This window comes from Eumetopias jubatus, unplaced genomic scaffold (genome assembly GCF_037043125.1).
Source record: "Eumetopias jubatus isolate StellerSeaLion01/CBP00866 unplaced genomic scaffold, mEumJub1_p1.0 scaffold_3, whole genome shotgun sequence".
NCBI lineage: Eukaryota > Metazoa > Chordata > Mammalia > Carnivora > Otariidae > Eumetopias > Eumetopias jubatus.
The window spans coordinates 190,713,401-190,726,531 of NW_028274809.1; the positions used below are offsets into that span (position 1 = coordinate 190,713,401).

Below are 13,131 nucleotides of genomic sequence, written 5' to 3' on the forward strand. Positions count from 1 at the left end.
CACTCTCTCGCTGTGTCTCTCTCTGTCAAATAAATAAAATAAAATCTTAAAAAAAAAAAGTCCCAGAAGGCATGTTTATAAAAATTGACCAATAGATTTTAAAATCTATTTGAAAATGCTAATGATCTTGAATAGCTAGAACAAAAGAAAACAAAGCTGGATGAGTCAAAAGTACTTGATTTCAAGTCTTACCGTGTAGGTACATTAATCAAGACAATGTAATAGGTGTATGACTAGACTATTACATCGATGGAACACAATGGAACATCCCCAAATAGACCCATACGTATATGGTCAATTGAATCTTAACGAAGGTATCTTAGGTAATTGGCTGGGGAGAGATGTTCTTTTCAAAAATGATGCTGAAACATTTGGACAGCCATATGAAAACGTAACAAACTCGTACATAGCATCATACGCAAAAACTACTCACGATGCATCATAGACCCAAATGTAAAGCTTGAAGCTATGAAATTTCTGGAGTAAAACCTGGGAGAAAACCTTTTTGACCTTGGGTTAGGGAAAGAGTTTTTAAATAAGACACAAGAAGCCCAAGCCATAGGCAAAAAAAAAAAAAAAAAAAAATGTTCTTTGAAACACACTTCCATTTACGCTTGACAACAACTGGACAAACCCAAATGTTTGATGAATGGACAACCCAAGTGTAGTGCATTCTCCAGGAGACTATTGCTCAGCACTAAAAACCAAACCACTGTATATAGAGCAGCATGAATGAACTCAAAAACATGATGTTAGCTTCCTTTTGGCCGGAACCGCCATCTTCCAGTAATTCGCCAAAATGACCAACACAAAGGGAAAGAGGAGAGGTACCTGCTGTATGTTCTCTAGGCCTTTTAGAAAACATGGAGTTGTTCCTTTGGCCACATACATGCGAATCTATAAGAAAGGTGATATTGTGGACATGAAGGGAATGGGCACTGTTCAAAAAGGAATGCTCCACAAATGTTACCATGGCAAAATTGGAAGAGTCTACAGTGTTACTCAGCATGCTGTTGGCATTGTTGTAAACAAACAAGTTAAGGGCAAGATTCTTGCCAAGAGAATTAATGTACGCATTGAGCATATTAAACACTCAAAGAGCCGAGATAGCTTCCTGAAGCGTGTGAAGGAAAATGATCAGAAAAAGAAGAAAGCCAAAGAGAAAGGTACTTGGGTTCAACTGAAGTGCCAGCCTGCCCCACCCAGAGAAGCACACTTTGTGAGAACCAATGGAAAGGAGCCCGAACTACTGGAACCGATTCCCTATGAATTCATGGCATGATAAATGAAAAGAAAATAAAAGACCTGAAGACTGTAAAAACAAACAAACAAACAAAAACATGATGTTAAGTCAGTGAAGGCAGTTACAAACAGCTACATGCTCTATGATCCCTTTCATAGGACACTTTAGAAAAGGCCAAACTAGAGTGAAAGAAATAATTATCAGTGGTTGCAAGGGGCAGGAGGCTAGCGGAGACAATGGGTTCCCCGGAGCAGGCACAAAGAAGTGGTTGGGAGTGATACAAATCCTGTATATCACAGGTTACGTAGGTTACACACACACGTATATATTTAACCACGTATAACTATATATATATTTGACATAGACATCTCTAGTACATGAGCATCTACACAAAGTGAAATTTACCGTATGTGGATAATACCATAATAAACCTGATTTTTTTAAAAACCAAAAAGTACATTTAAGCATTGATTAGAATCACAAGTGCTATTGTAGAATACATGAAATAATTATGTTTATATGTATTGCACTTGATTAAATATGTATGTCTTTCTGCTCATGTGGTAACATTAGGGGAAATGCATGTTTAAATCTTACTGTCATAAAGTGTTACAATGCAAATTAAACATTTAGATTGTGCTTATTTTTTATGGACATTACATAATAATAGCTTTCTTTTGGCAATGAGGTCTACGGAACAACAAAAAAAAATGAAGTAGCTTTTATTTTTTGCCTAGTTTGAGCTGTAGTGAAGTAAGGAGTTACTGCTTGCAGTATCGGAATCCTTGAGCACATCATTCCTCTCTACTGTCCCTAATATTATTTCGTTACAAACTCTAAATATTGCCCATGATTCCATAACATATTTTAAGTTGTATATGAACGATATTTTAATTAATTGTATAATCTGTGCCTTCACTTGTTTGCAATTCACTTTCACCTTTAAATATCTTGCTTAGTTCAGTCGTGCATTCAACCTTAGCTTATAAGTTGCTTCTTGATTTGTCTCCTACAGTCATATACACATTTGTAAACATTTTCTTCTCAAGTTGAAGTGAATATATTTTTCTTTTAAAGTTGAAATTGAATGGAAGTTAGAACTAAGAGAAAGTTGACAGATTCCCCATTGACCGTTTTTTTCCCCCTGCGCGTCAAGAAATGGTTTCTTATCCGAATAAAACAACTTTCTATAATGGAGCTGTCCTGTTGTGGTTCTTTTTGATTAATATGGCAATGTTAGCAGAAGACTAATTATAGTATTGATTATTTTCTGTAGCAGTCCTCTGGTGTTGCCAATTGCCAAGCAAGACAGTATGTTGGAGAAAGACATTATGTTCAAAGATGCCACCAAAGGTCTATGCAAGCGACAGTCTCAAGACAGCATCCCTGAAAATGCTACGATGAACGGCCCCACAAAACCTGAACAGGTAAGTACACCTTTACTGCATGCCTGCTTATTACGTCATCCTTAAGAATCCAACATTTCAAAACTAAACACCCACAAATTTCCATTCCAAGAAAGATTCATGAATGCAAAGGTTAATTTTTTTTAAATTCCCATATATAAACTGTTATGATATTATATTGACCATTAACAAAGATAGCTGCTATTATGTTGTACAAGGATTTGAATTTTATATATATCTTGACTTATATGTCAAGAATGTAAGCTCAGCCAGTATGCTAATTCCTGAATATTTCCAATTATGTCCTTAGTCCTCATTTTGCTTACTATGTAGGGTATGCTTTTGGTTTCCTTCAAAGATCCAAATATTTTACGTAACAAGAAGAAAGGAAAATCAATCACTAAGAGTCATTTATGAAAAGTATCTGTTGGTGTGTAACTGTGGGTGTGTGTGTGGGGGGGTGTACATGCGTGCCACAGTGCCCACGTTATGGGAGATCACTTTGATGAGCTTGGGGTTATAGAAATTAGTACATTTCCCTAGAGAAATCAATGATTTTTATATGCTTCATGTTTTATAAATGGCAGAGTAATTTTATAAATGTCAGCGTAATCTTTGTAACTGGTTTGTTTCACTGGCTCTTATTTTGAATATATTAAAGACATTTTAGCTAGATTGTTCTAAGACCATCTTTTCAAGATTTAATTTTAGTTTCATTAATTTTTATTATTTCAAAATACCTAACAAATATTTTTTGCAATTTTGAGATACTTTTAAATTTCAGTAGGTGTCTTTGTCAGCTTAGGCTGCTGTAACAAAATATGACAAACTGGGGGGGCTTAGGCAACAGTTTATTTTTCACAGTTCTAGAGACTTGAAGTACAAGATCAAGGTGTCTGCTGGTAAGGTTTCTGATGAACGTCTCCTTCCTGGCTGCTTTCTCCCTGTGTCCTTGCATGGGGAGTGGGGGGCGGGGGAGGAAACAGAGACAGAGAGAGGAATGAACTGTCCGGTGTCTCTTGTAAGCATGCCAGTCCTATGGGATCAGGGCCCCACCCCTATGACCTCCTTTAACCTTCATTACCTCCTTAAGACCCCATCTCCAAAGAGTCACATTGAGAGCCTCCACACATGAATTTAGAGGAATGCAGTTCAGTCCGTAGCAGTAGGCAAATTGAATGTTAGGTAAGATGTAAGGCAAAGTTCTTTCTCAACTTTTGTAAGGGTCCTATGAACTTCCTATAACCTTAAATGCATATTACTGAGTGAAAGAAGCCCATCTGAAAAGGACATATACACCATGATTCTAGTATTTGACATTCTGGAAAAGGCAAAACCATGGAGACGGTAAAAAGATCACTGGTTGCCTGGGTTGGTGGGGGGAGGGATGAAGAGGTGGAGCCCAGAGGATTTTTACGGCATTGAAACTGCTCTGTGTGATTTTATAGTCATGGATGCGTGTCATCGCACGTGTGTCTAAACTCCCAGAATGCACAACACCCAGAGTGAGCCCTGATGTACAGCATGGACTTGGGGTGATGGTGACGTGTCCATGTAGGTTCACCTGTAACAAATGTCATCATTCTGGTGGGGAGTATTAATAGTGGGGAAGGCTGTGCACCAGTGGGGACAGGGGTATATGGGAAATCTCTGTACCTTCCTCTCAGTTTTGCTGTGAATCTAAAACTGCTCTAAAAAATTAAGATCTTAGGGGCACCTGGGTGGCTCAGTCAGTTAAGCGTTCAAGTCTTGGTTTTGGCTCAGGTCATGATCTCAGTCAGGGTCCTGAGATGGAGCCCTTTGTGGGGCTCTGTTCTCAGCGGGGAGTTTGCTTGAGATTCTCTTTCTCCGTCTCCCTCTGCCCCTGCCCCCCATCACACGCATGTTCTCTCTCTCTCTCTCTCTCAAATAAATAAAATAACATCTTAAAAAAAATTAAAAATTAAAATCTTAAAAAAAGAGAAGATACTCACAACATGATGTCAGGTATAAGCCTTATACAATAGCCTTTCTGATTTTAATGTTAAGCTCTTTATAATTATACAATTTATAATTATATCTTAGACATTAAAGGCAGTTGCAGTCATGTTCTGTTTGTTTGGTACTGAAGAGGGAGCAGCTGTTATTCAGGTTTTGCGTTCATACATTATCGATGGAACATTCATCGGCTCTCATCTCCCGCTGTGGGCACCGTGGGCATCTCTTCTTGGCCGTGAGGTGCGTGGGTGATTCTCTCCCATGGAAGACCAACATTATCCACTGACTGGATTAAATTTTCACATTTCGTAAGAGAGCTTTAGAAAAGACTTGTCAAAGCAAGGACATTCTGATTAACATCTTAAGGAGAAATATGTAATGTAGAAAATTTTTTAAAAAATTGAAACAAAAGCCACAGAATCTCTCCTTCCAGATTTTTATAAAATGGAGGTTTTATCAAATGGTAACTGTGTGAGTGAATATTCAAGGTTTGATTTAAACTTTTTTTGGTTCTGATAATCACGAAAATGAAAACATAATATCTCTGAGAAGGTAGAATTTTTCTTCAGTTGCTTAGAAGTGTGCAAGACGTTCTTCCTTTAAATTCCTTTCCACTCTGCCTTTCCCTCCCTTTCTCCTCCCCCGCCTTCTTCCTTCATTCTCTCTCTAATTGTCTGACTTCTTCCCCCCCCCTTCCTCCACTTCCTTCCTTTGTGAATATATTTCTTTAAATTTAGTTCACACTTGAAATTCCAATTTTATTCCACTGAGTGAAGGCACGTTAGTCTGGGAGTTCAGAGAAAGGCAGATGCTCTGGTTAGGTCTGCTGCTGAAAGTCTATGACTCGGAGGTTCCTTGACCTCATAAGCCCCATCTGTGAAATGGGTACATGGTATAGGTCTCACAGGGTTGTTACGGAGCTGACAGAAATGAGGGCTATATGGTTATAACACATTTGCCAAGAGTAGAGTAAAAATACACTAAGATGCATTTATGTTTTTATTGTTACCGATATAGACTGACTGTATGTTAGGTTTATCCAGAATGGCTGAATTTATCTGCTCTTGATGTAATTCCAGTCAACACATCCACTGCGCTTTATTTTTATCAGTGCAAACATAGATGTCCTTAGACAATAATAATACAAAATTATACTTTATATGAACACGGCAATGCTTAAACATGCATTCACCTGTATTGTCTTAATCCTCAAAATAACACTGTGGGCAAGTTATTTTCCCTTTTCATTACTTAACTTACGCTCAGTTTACAGATTAAGTTTTTTTTTAAAGGTTTATTTATTTGGGAGAGAGAGAGCGTGTGCGCACGTGCGCACACACGTGTGCAAGCGGGGGAGGGGTGGAGGGGGAGGGAGAGCAGACTCCCCGCTAAGTGCAGAGCCCCCTATACAGGGCTGCATCCCATGACCCTGAGATCATGACCTGAGCTGTAATCAAGAGTCAGATGCCCGACTGGCTGAAACACCCAGGCGCCCCGCAAATTAAGTTATAAAATGATCAAACTCCAGAACTGTAAGCAAATTGCTGAGAATCACAAGTATTTCTTTTACGCTGGATCCCGTTCTGTATTGGGGGCACCGCAAGGAGCATCTTCCGGAGCCCTGTGGACCTGTGATGGTTCTATAAACAGGAGAGGAGGTTGGCGATCCACGGCTGCATGTGTGTTACAGGGGTTTTGAAGATGGGCGATAATTCTCTTCCTGTGGTCCACAGACACACCCATCTCCAGGTACAGGAGAGGGTTAAATCCTTGGCCAGGCAAAGCACTAGTAAGTAAAAGGACCTGATAGGTTTTACTGTCATACAAACATCTAACAGAAGAACAGAAGCAGGGGGTGGAATAATTAAAATGCTGTCTGGGCACGGGGATGAGCTTAAACTTTGGAAAACAGTATTTGTCAGATTATCACCCTTTTCCAGGTCACCTGGTTTCTCTCCTGACTTCCTCCTTCCTCTTTATTCCTGAATACTCGGTTCTTTCCTCTCCTCAAGATACTGTTTCTCTTCTCTCATTTGTCAGTCCACCTCTTTCATCTATGGGACTTGTAGTTTCCGCACACACCCTGCTCATCTCCCAGAGGGGAAGTCACAAACGAACGAAACAGTAAAGGGGACGGCGCGCCATGCAGTGTTGACAAGTGGAGACCAGGAATCGGGGAAGTCAGAATATTCCCAAATGTTAAGTTCCCTTTGGATCTCGAAACATTTCTCAAAGTGTTTCTCTGAAGTTCGTCCTGGCTTCCTATCCTGAATGATTTCTAGTTTATGTTCTAGATCTCTCCTTTTACAGAGATAGATAGGGATATATATCTTCATAGAAATCACAGTGGTCAGTCCTAGAGAGAGGATGTTAATCTTTTTTACGTATTTATCCCATCTCTGTTTTGCCTTGTTATAATTGTTTAGCGGACTTTGGCCGTACACGTTATCCAGCCGACAACTATAACATAAAAATATTCAGAGGTGCCTTTTTCTTTTTCTTTCCACTTGCTAGCCGGTGTCCCCGGGCTTTTGAAGTCTTTATAAAGAATGTGTCCCTTTCGAACCATGAGAGAGGATGGACTCTGAAAAACAAACTGAGGGTTCTCGAGGGGAGGGGGTGGGGGGATGGGTTAGCCTGGTGATGGGTATTAAGGAGGGCACGTTCTGCGTGGAGCACCGGGTGTTATGCACAAACAATGAATCATGGAACACTACATCAAGAACTCATGATGTAATGTATGGTGATTAACATAACAATAAAAAATTAAAAAAAAAAGAATGTGTCCCTTTGATGGCCTTGCTTAACATCCATTAGGAAAGCCTCCTTCCTGATCCTTTTGGGGTCCTGATGTGATAAATGCAAGGAGTGCTTCCCTTGACCGGCTCTCACACTGTATTTGTCACATTTCTTTACTGCTAGGGCGCCTTCCCATTTTTACTGTCAGCCTAGTATTTTCCCTAACCCGAGAAACAGCTGTGCCACTGTAGATGGAAATCCTCAAGAATACCAACGAGATGTCTGCAATAACTCTTTTGGGCTTGTCGGAACAAATGTGGGACTTCTGTTAGTACTCTTCCTGCTTTTTCTAAGCATACACCCAGAAATTTGCATTGAGCTTGTTAGTGCTGTGGTTGTAAGAGGAAGTTTATTATCTAAGAAATGTAAACCATTTCTTCTAAAGAAAAAATCTTGCTTTTGATTTGTCCCCTTTTGATGATGCTTTGGGAGTTAAATATGTATGCTAACTTGATGGAGACTTTTGTCTTATTTTTGCATTGTTCAAAGTTATTGCAATCCATTATTGGCTTGTACCGTATCACGTATATGCATGAATGTGTCTATGTGCGTGTATTAGCGTGTGCGTGTATAATGTGTGTGGATATACATTTGCACATCCATATCCATTTTCTGGGGTGCACATCTGTGTGTATGTAGATGTATACATTTTTTATTTTCAGGAAATGCTCGCAAAGACGCTGGGAAGAAAAGATATTTACATTCGTCTCCAAATTGATAATGAAAATTTCCTTTTATGTCTTTCTCCAAATAAAGACTTTTGCCAGTAGGCTTTTTATTTCTTGGAAATGCATGCGTACCCATTTGTCTTATTTTCTGAATTCCTTTCATATTTAAGGGCACGCACTTGCGTCTGTGATCCTGGATATGGTGCAGTTGTCTCTCGGTATAAGTAAACCTTCGATCTCGTCTCCGCTGGTCGCGAGTAGTAAATCCAGCGCAGATCCCAGCCACGGTGAGCGTGGCAGCTCTTCTTGTCGCCTCAGCATCTGTCCCCGGTGCCTCCCTCTTCCCTTCCACCACCACCTGCCCTGTTTCCTCCCGCCCTGCAGCTCACAGGCAGGACCTTTGGGCCCTTACTGAGTTCTTCCTTCTGCCTGCGCGCAGCCCGTGGGACGGCCTTGCCGGATCGGGTCCAGGTGCAGCTTTGCTGTCATCTCATCTGGGAGGACTTCCAGCCACCCGAGCGAGAGTGCGCTTTTTCACTTTTCACAGCATCCTCTTGTTTTCCCTCATAGCACCTTTCATAACTGCAGTTTCTTACTTGCGTCCGTCCTTCTCTCCCAGCGAGCTGTCAACGCCCTGAGGTACAAGACCTCATTCTCTTGCTCCCTCTCTCTACTAAACCTCGAGCGCAGCGCCTGGCAAAGAGCCCGGGAGCCAGGAAAAGAAAGGGGAGTGACTGAGTATACGTCGTCGGTTTATTCTTTATCTGCTAGACTTTCTCCACTGTTCCCTGATGGGTATTGTCCCAGCTTCCCCTTCTGACCTATCCGCTGTGTGACCCCAGGGAAACTGTGCGACCTCTCTGGGCCATAAGTTCGGCATCTACCTTTGGATTATATCCACGAGTTTCAAACTTTTCAAAATTATTATTTCACAGCAGATCCTTTCCCAAAACGATAAGTGAAAGAGAATTCCAGTTTTTAGAGCATGTGAAAGCTGAGGGTCTCTGCTGAGAGCCGCAGAGATTGGCCCAGAGCCCTCTGCAGATTTGCCCCCACCACGCCCGCTTCCTCCAAAGGCAACCCTCAGGGAAGTTGGCAGAAAGTTTACCTGTGGTGCTCACGGCCCTCCCCAGACGTCTCACTAGATGACGATGCACCCTGTTACTACACACTTACCTGCGGACCAGACACCTTGCTGGGCCTCCACGCAAACTCATCCTTCCACAGCCTCCTGTGAGGGACACACCATCATCTTCCGTATTATGAAAGACAATGAAAGTGACTTAGGGAAGAAAAAGGTTCAGGGTCCCCCAGCCGGGAAGATCTGCCACTGAGATTTAAACGCATTCATCCCCATGAGCACAAAAGTAATCGATGCCTTACATATGCTTCAGTTTCCGGCATTTTTAAGGTGGGGAAACTCAGTTCAGTGTGTAAGATTTTTACCCAAATCAGCGCGACTGATGAAAAACGCAGAGTGGAATGCTGCCTGGGTCAAGCAGACTGTTGGTCACTTCCCCGGCAGCATTTCGGGCCTACAAGACTCTTCAAAGTACAACTAAGTGTTTAATGTGAAAAAAAAACAAAAAAACAAAAATAGATATCACACAATCCCAGAATTGATTTTGACAACCCAGAAGAATATCAGGAGAGGAGGGGCATTATGACTTCAATTTTTATTAGCCACAAGTACCAGCTTTTGGATTCTACTCTTGACTATTTAAGTAAATATTTCTGACAGTATCAAAGTCTTCCAGCTATGCCTCTAACTAATTAAAATTAATTAATTGACTAATTTTAATGAGACTGTAATATGCTCTTTACAGGTTAATTCTGAAGGGTATTTTGAGGCCTATTTCTTTTAAATGCTGCAAAAGCAAAGATTATGGACTGTGGAGTGTTGGCTGAGTGTGTGCATGGTTTGGGGCGAGGAGAGGCTGGTTCTTGACCTTCATGAAGTCTGGAGTATTTTACAAATCAACTTTTAATACATAAACAACTTCCTTTTGGAATATGGTGTTTGCCACTTACATAAATGGTGGTATTTCTCATACCAGAGCTCACTGTGTGATACCCTTCTAACTGGAAGACATAAGAAGCCACTCTTCTGACCACGTAACGATTCCCAGGAAAGAATTTGAGTTTCCATTATGAATACATTAGGATTACAAGCAGCCTGGGAAAGCACTGACTCGAATTTATGAACTCCTGAGAAAGATTGCATTTTGCGAACCAGTCGCTCATATCAGAGAGATCATCCTACATTTACGATTTTTTTTAATGCGTAGTATTTGTCAATGCCATAAGCATTTAGCTGATAAACAGTAATATTTAAGTTCAGATTCTTCAACAGTGATACATACGATGTTAAGATATGTAATGCAAATATAAATACAAAAGGCAAATGCAAATATAGAATACAAACATGAATACAAATGGCGCAAATAAACTTGCTGTTATTAAAAATTCACTATGGGCACCAATGAACTCGCAGAGGCTTTGATAAGAATATTCCTGGTCTTTGGCTCCTCTGTGTTTGACAAAAGAAAACCAAAGCTGTTCTCGTAGATCAAGCATCTGTTTTGCACAACGTATCTTGTGTATGTAAAATTAAACATGGTCCATTCCTAACTTTGCGAATGATAGATTTCCGTCTAATTAAATCATCCAAGTTCATCTTTTTTATTTGAAATATTTCCCAGTTTTTTAACTCTGTCATTTTCTATTAAGTTGAATAGGGAAGCATGTTTATCATTATGACAGCATTATCTTAATCTCACAGCTACTTTCATTGTAGGAGTTATGCAGAAAAGAATAAAAGATCCCAAGCCAAAATTCTAGAGTCTTCTTTCAAAATCTGGCCTCCTCCTACATGTATGCAGAAACTAAATTCCAGGCACACTGGTTCCTTCACCATGCCAACAACAGTAATAGGAGAAGTTTTTGCTTTAGCTTTGGAAACACTGCAGATATGTGAGCTTTTCAGCTGCTGGTCGTAGAGGACGCAGAACAGCTCAGAGCTGTCTACATTTTAAGTGGGGACTAGGAAAGTCCACGTGCTGACATGATTTTGGCAGACTGATGCCTTTGCAGGACGGAAGGTAGCCCTGGGGTGCTTGTGTTAGTGCGTGTGAGTGCGCCCACAGACGTAGGACAGAAATTCTCATCGGAATACATTTCTCCGTGGCTGTTGTCTTTTTTGTTCCTTCTAAGTGAACCATTTCATCTTTTAATAATGGTTTCAAACTCACGTGGTCTTCAAACTTTTGACATGTAATTGGAAATGGCAAATCCGACTGTGGAGAAAGTTGATTGGGAAGCAATTAGAATTGATCTTACTCCATTTTTCCCCCAGGTCAAGCTGATGCCTCCCGCTCCCAGTGATGACCTGGCGACGCTCAGTGAGCTGAATGACGGCAGCCTGCTTTATGAAATTCAGAAGCGCTTTGGGAACAATCAGATATATGTAAGTGCCCTTGAACCTGCCTTGTGGGCTGCTTTGTCTTGCTGCCGATTTTCCCCTCCGGGCTGCCGATATCACAAGGAGGGGGCTTGTTGTTTCTGGTCTTGCAGATAGCGTAAGGTCGATTTCTCGGAGTTCAGGTTCATTCTGATTCAGTTCTAAGGCAAGGTCAGCAGAGATCCAAATTTCAGAGTTGTTAAGTGAAGGTTAATACTGTATGGGTTGACAACTTTCCTGACGTCGAGTTTGCTGTGGAAGAAGATCTTGCTAGCAACAACAGGATCTGCACGTCACTTCTAAAAATGCTGTTTGTTTCCTGTACTTAGCCGGCTAGATCTGGAAAAGGAAGCTAAAGAGGGAAAGTGGACTCCGCTTGGAGAATGTCCTCTCTATCTGCATGAAAAGAGAAACTGCTCTCCCTTTAAGTATTCAGGAAATGCTTTGTAAAGTAAATAATGTACACACCAATCTCTGATAACAGGGTAGGAATATATGACTCAGATGACAAACAGCACAGAGAATTAATTTGCTGTGGTTCTGCTCCAGTTTATATGTGTTATTTCACCCAGTGTGCAGAACGATTTAGACAGCCATGTCATCTCAGTCCCTGTCTGTCTGTCTGTCTCCCTCTCCTTGATTTTGTGATATTCTAACTCAAAGCAATTCAGTCAGAATGTCTGTAGAGAGAGCTGGTTATGCCCATATGTGCTGTCCCTTTTTGATAACCCTCTTTTTTCCCTAGTCTACTGAGAAATTGATTAATTTTCATGTAAATGCAAAGTCTAAGATTTCCTTCTGAGTAATAAATCGTCAGGTGCTGATTAGCCTATGAAAATTCAGTGCAGCGTCTTGATGCTTGGATAAATTGCCTGCCACTGTAAATACACTTAAAATTAAATGTTTCTATCAAAATGAATGGGATTGAGTTATTGGCGTAAGGTGGTGTGAGCTGATTAACTTCGCTCCCTGGGGCGACCCTGTTATTTGTGTGTGAGTTTTATTCATGGTCCCGCCTTTCCAGCGTGCTGCTCATCCTTCTGCCCTACCTCTTCTGCCTCCTTCCCGCCTTCTTGGTTATATTACCAGAAGACCATTCCTTGAATTGTGTTGCATTTCTTTTTTCCTTCACGCTTCTCGAATGCCTCTGTCTCCCAAACATCCACTTCATCTGCCCTCCACCGTGGTGGTCACCGTCCTCATCAAGGCTGCTGCATCTCTTCTCAACGGCCTCCTAACCATGCAGAGGAAACCTTGTTCCCGTTCAATCTGATCTCACCAGGAGCTAGAGTCATTCTTGACACGAACAGATGTGATCTTGACACTCCCATCTTAAAACGTCTCTGTGGCTTGTCCCTTCTCATGGGAGGATGAGCAGTCTTCACTCACCGTCCGGGCCCTAGATACTAGTTGATGCTCTCAGCCACCGGCGATTGCCCTCCTGTCTGTGTCAGGATTTTCCGTGGGCTGTTTGTCTTCCCCCTGAGCTTCTCTTTCTACCCCGTGGAATAAACACTTAGCTTTGTAAACTCTCACTCGGAAGTTCTTCAGTCTTTCTGAGGAAGTCATGATGGATCT

The 13,131-nt window shown here is 41.2% G+C and overlaps 1 protein-coding gene and 1 pseudogene across 1 annotated transcript in view; both read left to right on the forward strand.

Moving 5' to 3' along the window:
- The window catches only part of MYO16 (myosin XVI), a 441,479-nt gene that overhangs the window by 127,059 nt on the left and 301,289 nt on the right, over positions 1 to 13,131 (forward strand). Inside the window, exons 9-10 of the mRNA XM_028087376.2 lie at positions 2,520 to 2,670; positions 11,449 to 11,559. Coding sequence (XP_027943177.2) covers positions 2,520 to 2,670; positions 11,449 to 11,559 — 262 coding nt within the window. The remainder of the gene's footprint in view (positions 1 to 2,519; positions 2,671 to 11,448; positions 11,560 to 13,131) is intronic.
- Positions 797 to 1,282, forward strand: LOC148164784 (large ribosomal subunit protein eL21 pseudogene; annotated as a pseudogene).